Source organism: Camelina sativa, chromosome 7, assembly GCF_000633955.1.
Source record: "Camelina sativa cultivar DH55 chromosome 7, Cs, whole genome shotgun sequence".
In the NCBI taxonomy this organism is placed as follows: domain Eukaryota; kingdom Viridiplantae; phylum Streptophyta; class Magnoliopsida; order Brassicales; family Brassicaceae; genus Camelina; species Camelina sativa.
The window spans coordinates 22,715,844-22,723,971 of NC_025691.1; the positions used below are offsets into that span (position 1 = coordinate 22,715,844).

The 8,128-nt window shown below is 37.1% G+C and overlaps 2 protein-coding genes across 2 annotated transcripts in view; both read left to right on the forward strand.

Moving 5' to 3' along the window:
* LOC104704855 (conserved oligomeric Golgi complex subunit 3-like) overlaps positions 1 to 5,149 on the forward strand; it is a 9,386-nt gene extending 4,237 nt beyond the window's left edge. Inside the window, exons 16-28 of the mRNA XM_010420876.2 lie at positions 151 to 213; positions 390 to 491; positions 984 to 1,298; positions 1,464 to 1,553; positions 1,627 to 1,743; positions 1,845 to 1,877; positions 2,109 to 2,195; positions 2,279 to 2,341; positions 3,296 to 3,412; positions 3,742 to 3,834; positions 4,052 to 4,177; positions 4,542 to 4,642; positions 4,788 to 5,149. Of these exons, the coding sequence (XP_010419178.1) occupies positions 151 to 213; positions 390 to 491; positions 984 to 1,298; positions 1,464 to 1,553; positions 1,627 to 1,743; positions 1,845 to 1,877; positions 2,109 to 2,195; positions 2,279 to 2,341; positions 3,296 to 3,412; positions 3,742 to 3,834; positions 4,052 to 4,177; positions 4,542 to 4,642; positions 4,788 to 4,917 (1,437 nt within the window). The 3' untranslated portion in view covers positions 4,918 to 5,149. The remainder of the gene's footprint in view (positions 1 to 150; positions 214 to 389; positions 492 to 983; positions 1,299 to 1,463; positions 1,554 to 1,626; positions 1,744 to 1,844; positions 1,878 to 2,108; positions 2,196 to 2,278; positions 2,342 to 3,295; positions 3,413 to 3,741; positions 3,835 to 4,051; positions 4,178 to 4,541; positions 4,643 to 4,787) is intronic.
* Positions 6,058 to 7,917, forward strand: LOC104704856. Its single transcript, XM_010420877.1, has one exon. It carries the CDS (start codon positions 6,058 to 6,060, stop codon positions 7,915 to 7,917), a length of 1,860 nt encoding a protein of 619 aa, XP_010419179.1.

Genomic DNA, 8,128 nt, shown 5'->3' on the forward strand with positions numbered 1-8,128 from the left:
CTGTTATTACGCATGCACAAACTCATACACTGTTTCCAGAATGAAATTGTACAAAACTAAAGAAAGTTAAAACTAAACTAAATGATAATGAGGAGATATTAGTATCTTGTAATTTGTTATAGAAAAGACTAACATTTATCTATTTTACAGTCACGGGCCTTGGGCATGATTCGAACTTACATCCTTGCAGTGCTTAAAATGGCTGCTTCTCAGGTAATTGTTCTTTGTAATATGCAATGTATCCTTGCACAGCTTACAATAAGCATGTATAGTTCTTGTAACTATATAATATGTATATGCATATATGTGCATGTAATCTATGCATGCAGAGTGAATTGTGAGATTATGCATAGTTTCCGCTAAAACATACATGTAAATTCCTTTGTCAGGTTCAGGCAGCATTTCGTGGGCCAGGAGGAAACAAAACATCTGTCTCGGAGGGTGTCGAGGCATCTGTTATATATGTTCGTTTCAAGGCTGCTGCAAGTGAGGTGATACCTTTTGATTTTCTTCCCATCTTAGTGCAGAAATGTTATGGTCACAATATTAGATATGAGAACAATCAAAATTAGCTTTTGTAGCATGTCAATTTTGCGAGTTCGGTATTGAGATGATGCCATGGCTATAGTTTCTTTCTTATGACATTGAACATTGAAATATATTTGTCCAGCNTTATGCTTGAATACTTGTTTCTACTTTTTTATTCTACTTCTCTTCCTCTTTACACCATTAGCGTTCATCAAATAATGCACAGCCGAGCGTTCACCCCATCAATATCGTTAATTGTGAATCAGGAACCTAATTTTGCTGTCATTGCATCGATGATATTAGCTTGATTTTTGTTTATACTAGTCTCTGTGTCTTTGTTTAGAGATGAGAATGATTTCATTTGTTATATGTATGTGATACTTCCAACTACACTGTAGTTGATGTAGTCGGTGGGTCTACTACACTATATGACTTCTTATAAGTCTAGGATTTAGGGAAAAACGAGTAAGCGTATGTCATCCAGATTGTTTTCGTTTGTTATATCTTGTGTGGTACTTTCAATTTATCATATTTGCTTGTTCCTGATCAGGTCTACATACTTATATGATATTTTACGTCCAAAACTGATACACGAAGCAAATATTGATCTTCTATGTGAGCTCATTCATATCCTTAAAGTTGAAGTCTTGGGGGAGCAGCCAGCTAGACAGAGTGAACCCCTGGCCGGACTGCGGCCTACATTACAAAGGATTTTAGCCGATGTTAATGAAAGATTGACTTTCCGTGCCAGAACATATATTCGAGATGAGGTACAGTATTTAAATTACCAGCAAATATTGGGATAGTTTTCATACAAATTCTTTACTTTGCAATGACTTTTAAGTATAGAAGTTTGCTAGTTTCGGCTATGTTATCCTGTTTAGTCTTAGAGGACTTTGCTTTGCTTGGTTTGAATCTCCTTTTTACTTCCGTAGATAGCAAATTATATTCCCTCTGATGAAGATCTGGATTATCCTGCAAAGCTGGAGGGATCTCCTAATACAACATCTGAAACTAATTCCGGGGTAGAACAAAATTCTCAAATTATTCCTATGGGGTTGGTAATCTTTATCTGTATACTTATAGTCTAAGTTGCAGGATGATGAAAACGCTGATGTATTTAAGACTTGGTATCCACCTTTGGAAAAGACTCTCTCTTGTCTATCTAAATTATATCGATGCTTGGAACCTGCAGTCTTCACTGGATTAGCACAGGCAAGACTATCAGTAACTTATTGCTTCTCATTTTGTCAAAGAAAATTCAACAATTCATGTTTAGGCAAAATTATCTAAAAACCATCTCTTCTGTTCCACAGGAAGCTGTAGAAGTTTGCTCTCTGTCAATTCAAGTAAGCAAGCTAGAAAACCAGATTTTCCCCGCCTTGATATTTGTTCCTTATTCAGTTGTCCTTGTTTTCAATGACATTGTCAATTTTAATTACACGAAGATGTGTCAATCTTTTATAGATATTAATGTGTCAATGTCCTGTAAAGAAATTTATAGTTGTTTTTGTTTAATTTTAATTACGAAGTTTTACAATAATTGAGATGTCCACAATATTTTGTCAAATATGCAACAGAAAGCCAGCAAGCTTATCATTAAGCGATCTACTACAATGGATGGCCAGCTTTTCCTTATCAAGCATCTTCTTATCTTGAGAGAACAGGTCAAAGCTAATCTATCCTTTGTTTACTTCTTTTGCTATTAAGTATTAAGTCACTGGCATTAATAATTATTGTTTGTTTCCAGATTGCGCCTTTTGACATAGAATTTTCAGTCACCCACAAAGAACTTGATTTCTCTCATCTACTGGTTAGTTCCTCGACATTCAAGTCTATTTTGTATGATAGATCTAAACCTTTCTTTCTCGCCTTTGGTGCACATTTCAGATCTTTCCCCTTCAGTTTATTTACTTGCTGATGACTTTGCTAACTTTCTCTGATTATTCATGTCAAAAATGTGGCTAGGAACACTTGAGAAGGATACTTAGAGGTCAAGCGTCACTTTTTGACTGGTCTAGGTCAACCTCCCTAGCAAGGACCCTGTCACCTCGAGTTTTGGAGAGTCAAATAGATGCCAAGNATTATCTAAAAACCATCTCTTCTGTTCCACAGGAAGCTGTAGAAGTTTGCTCTCTGTCAATTCAAGTAAGCAAGCTAGAAAAACAGATTTTCCCCGCCTTGATTTTTGTTCCTTATTCAGTTGTCCTTGTTTTCAATGACATTGTCAATTTTAATTACACGAAGATGTGTCAATCTTTTATAGATATTAATGTGTCAATGTCCTGTAAAGAAATTTATAGTTGTTTTTGTTTAATTTTAATTACGAAGTTTTACAATAATTGAGATGTCCACAATATTTTGTCAAATATGCAACAGAAAGCCAGCAAGCTTATCATTAAGCGATCTACTACAATGGATGGCCAGCTTTTCCTTATCAAGCATCTTCTTATCTTGAGAGAACAGGTCAAAGCTAATCTATCCTTTGTTTACTTCTTTTGCTATTAAGTATTAAGTCACTGGCATTAATAATTATTGTTTGTTTCCAGATTGCGCCTTTTGACATAGAATTTTCAGTCACCCACAAAGAACTTGATTTCTCTCATCTACTGGTTAGTTCCTCGACATTCAAGTCTATTTTGTATGATAGATCTAAACCTTTCTTTCTCGCCTTTGGTGCACATTTCAGATCTTTCCCCTTCAGTTTATTTACTTGCTGATGACTTTGCTAACTTTCTCTGATTATTCATGTCAAAAATGTGGCTAGGAACACTTGAGAAGGATACTTAGAGGTCAAGCGTCACTTTTTGACTGGTCTAGGTCAACCTCCCTAGCAAGGACCCTGTCACCTCGAGTTTTGGAGAGTCAAATAGATGCCAAGAAGGTTGGTGATTTTTCTCTTCCATCCACAATCAACTGCATATGTTCTTCATGTTTACATAAGTTTGCCACTCAGATGTGTTGATCTCATTTTATAGTTTAAACCTTGAGCGTCTTTCTGCGAGACTGATGACAATATTGGTGAAAGATAAGAAAATTTTAATTTCATAGTCTGGGTTATATATCTGCTAAGACAATAGGCTCAAGAGTTATGGCAAGTTTTTTTGTTAGTTTGTTGGTTGTATCTTGCTTACCTGGATGTCTCATTCTATGCCTGGGTCCTTGCATTACTTTATATGAATGGGAATGATGCGTAGAAATTTGTTTTCGCAGGAACTGGAAAAATGTCTTAAGACAACTTGTGAGGAGTTCATTATGTCAGTCACTAAGCTAGTTGTGGATCCTATGCTTTCATTTGTGACCAAGGTTTGTTTCTCCTTTCCTTTGTTCTGGGAATTTTTTTTTTTGCAAAATTTTGTTAAGACTCTAGACTTCCTCGAAAATGTTTAACTCAGCATCCTTTGCGCTATTTGATATTAAATACAATACACCGTTAATTAGAAGGTGATCTGTTTATCTAAAGAGTGTACTCTCCTAATGGAATTGCGTAATAGTTTTGCTATGTTTATACATGTATATGCAGGTCACAGCCATAAAAGTTGCTCTTTCCACCGGAACTCAGAATCAAAAGGTTGATTCTGTCATGGCTAGGCCGCTGAAGGAACAAGCTTTCGCTACACCGGATAAGGTGGCGGAACTTGTTCAAAAGGTATGAGATAGATAATTTACTCTTTTAGGTTTTTTTTTTGGTCTTTTTATTCGAGGTATATATCTCAGAAGTAGAGATGGCAGCTATTTCTTGATCCCTATTAATAAGCTCTGAAAACTCTGTTCATAGACAGTTCTAGCCTCTAAGTACTAACGAACATAGATGCCAATGGTAGCTTGAACGTGCAGTTGTGATCGAATCGATATGAAAAGAGAGAATCATCGTAGATAAATATATAACCCGCAATGCATTTATGATTTATGCATGTTTAAGCTTTTATTACCTTTTATAATCTAGAAAGCAAAACAAAATCTCTCAACGCAAAGGGAAAGGCTGATGATTTGTATCACATGACTTTAACCAGGTATATGCTGCAATACAGCAAGAGTTACTTCCGATTTTAGCAAAAATGAAACTCTATTTGCAAAACCCATCAACAAGGACCATACTTTTCAAGCCAATCAAGTAAGTCCATTTCTCGATAGTTTATCAACCATCTAAAACTATCTTTGGCTGATTTACATATCTGTGTTTTTCCTAATCCCTTGTGTCTGAACCCCATAATTTCTTGCTAGTTTGAATACGAAGAATGTTTCTGTTTTGTATTCAGGACAAATATAGTGGAAGCTCATACACAAGTGGAGTCCTTGCTGAAAGCTGAGTACTCATCAGAAGAACAAGGCAATATCAATATGATCTCCATTCAGGATTTGCAAACCCAACTCGATAATTTCCTTTAATGGTCATGGCTCAATCAATACCCATGTTTTTGATGTCTGTACTTCCTCGGGGTTTTATCTATATAGAGATTTAATTCTTTTGACGACTTTGTTTGCTACACTTTACAAGAGTTGGCTTTAGAAGATAATATATATTATTTTGTATAAAAGAACTCATACATCTTGGGCTCTACATTACGATCAATAAGTGTAGATCTTTTGCTTATATAAATTAGCTGTCAAGTTCTTGTTTGGTTGCTTGCTTGCTTCGTCATTCATTGATGGATGGTATAAATACAGACAAACAAAAACATGTACTACTTAATGTATTAGAAAAGTTAATATATGTCAATGTAATGTGATTTGGGATTATATATTAACATGGCATGATGATAATCTCAGGTGCCATATACGTAGAAGTGACAAATTTTGAGAAATGGAATGGTATTGTTTTTGAAGAAACAGAGGATCTGTACGAGTTACAAGCTATCGCAGAGTATATCTGAAAAACTTCAGACGAAGCGGGAAAGTGGCAAGTTGTCTTTGCCAGCACAACACCTTGAAGACAGTGTGGTGCATCGAGTGTAGAGATGCTGAGCATGGGCGAAAAAGGTGTCAACCTAAAAGGTGTCCGTTGGAAGCTACAAGCAAGTGGAGTGTTGAAGTCAACATAATGATGAGGTTTCTCCTATGACTCATTGGACAAAGAGAGGTTCTTGAAGGACATGGTGCATAGGAGGATCTGCTGGATAAAGAAGAGTATGGTGAAGATTGTTGTTGTCTATAAAAGAGAAGCAATTCACAACCTTGTTCGGTTACCACTATGACAGAGAGAAAAGTGTGTTTTTAGATCTAAGCAAGAAAAATAATATTGCTTGAGGGTTTCATTGGTGAGTGAATAAAGAGTGAACATAGATGTTGCTGTGCATGTAAGGTTGGGTAGATTAGGATTGTTTCAGTGGCAAACCAGCTGTTGTGGTGTTGCATAAAACTGATCAAACAAGCTTGTAAGATAGTTGTTTGAGAATTTCTTAATAAAGCTCAGTTTACTGATTTCTTGGTGTTCTTGTATTAGTATTCAAGGTTCTAGTTATTTCAGTTGGTATCAGAGTGGGAAACCGATTTGAGACTGTCGTCTCTACACAGGTTAGATCCTAAGTTATGGAACCAAATACTGATGGTACGGGTACAAGTAAGAACATCATGCTGGATACTAAGAGATATGGGTATTGGAAAGTTCGAATGACACAACTCATCAGAGGCCAAGGAGACGATGCATGGACAGCTGTGGAAGAAGGCTGGGAACCTCCGTTTGATACAACAGAAGATGGAGTTAAAATCCCAAAACCTAAGGCCAGATGGACGATTGACGAAAAGAATTTGTCAAAATTCAACGCAAGAGGCATTTTCTCTGGTGTGGATGAAGATGAGTTCAAACTCATTCAAGGATGCAAGTCTGCAAAACAAGCCTGGGATATTCTCCAACAATCTCATGAAGGAACATCAAGTGTTAAGAGAACAAGACTTGACATGTTAGCTACTCAGTTTGAGTGTCTGAAGATGGCTCCAGATGAAACAATAGTGAAGTTCAGCTCAAAGCTCAGTGCCATAGCAAATGAAGCTGAAGTCCTTGGAAAGACCTACAAGGATCGAAAACTGGTGAAGAAACTGTTGAGGTGTCTTCCAGCCAAATTTGCTGCTCACAAGGCTGTAATGAGGGTAGCTGGTAACACTGAGTCAATGACTTTTGGTGAACTGGTCGGCTTACTCAAATCTGAAGAAATGGAAGCTGATGAAGACAAAGCCAAACTGTCTAAAAGCATTGCGTTTCAGGCTGATCAAAAACCTGATCAGTTTCAAGAAATCAAGGATAGCATGTCCTTGTTGGCCAGAAACTTTGGTAAAGCTTTAAAAAAGGTTGAGAGAAACAACAACAGAGACACGCGACGTTGGAGTAATTCAGAAGGAGACAAACGAGGTGATAGATCATCAAAACCATATGCTGACTATTCTGGTAAGAGAAAGGAGATTCAATGCTATGAATGTGGAGGCTATGGTCATATCAAACCTGAATGTCCTGTAACCAAACGGAATGAGTTGAAATGTCTTGAGTGCAAAGGCATGGGACACACAAAGTTTGAATGTCCAAACAAAACCAAGTCAAAGGATAAATCCCTGTTGAGCTTCAGTGACTCCGAGTCTGATGAGGAAGGGGAAGAACTGCTCAACTTTGTTGCTTTTACAGTCAGTGGAGATAACGTTCAGATAGGTGATGATTCTGATTCAGAGAGTGATGAAGAAGTCAATCCTAAGGAGGAATACATAATTCTGTATGACAGTTGGGTACAGCTAAGCAAGGATAAGCTTAAGCTTATTCAAGAAAAGCTCACTCTGGAATCTAAACTTGAATTAGCCTATGAAGATGCAACGGAAAAGGTTAATCATACTCCACTCAAGTCTAATGATCAAACAACTGAAGGACTTCTTCAGAAACTGAGCAACCTTCAAGAAGAGTATTACAAAGAAAAGGGAAGAGCTACAGTGCTTGAAAAGGAGTTGAATGAGAAACACAAGCAGATCAGGATGCTGAACAGTGGAACTAAAGATTTAGACAAGATTCTGTCCATGGGAAGAATAGATGCCACACACAGAGGTCTAGGGTATCAAGGAAATACTGGAACCTCAAGTGATCTGACAGTTCAACCTGTGAACTTCGTAAGTGCCAATCACCTAGAAAAGGAAGTAGATATCTCTACTAACTTAAAGAAAGAAAGTTCGGTGACAAAGAGACCAGAGAAAAGGCAGAACTATCCTTTGAAGGACTATCACAGGAGGGTCATAAGAAAAAGTACTTATGGGTGTGATCACTGTGGAGGCAAACATCCAAGAGGACACTGTTACAGTTTCAGGAAGAAGGTCAATCTGTTGTGGAATCTCAATAAGTGTTACTTGGAACCAGCGAAGTTCTGCTCTGTGTGGATCTCGAAGAAAGACTTGTACAGTGATCTATTTACAAAATGATCAAATTTCAACCTAATGAAGATGTATGAAGAGGATGATGATATCTACACAAGATGTAAATGCAAGACACTCACTGTTGTTTCTGGAGAAGACACAACCGAGAATATCATCTTAAGCTGTAATCTAAGCCTGATAGAACTTGAAGAGGATGACGAAGAAGCCAATGTAGCATACACATCTACAGGTTCATCTGAAGTCAACTCTTGGTATT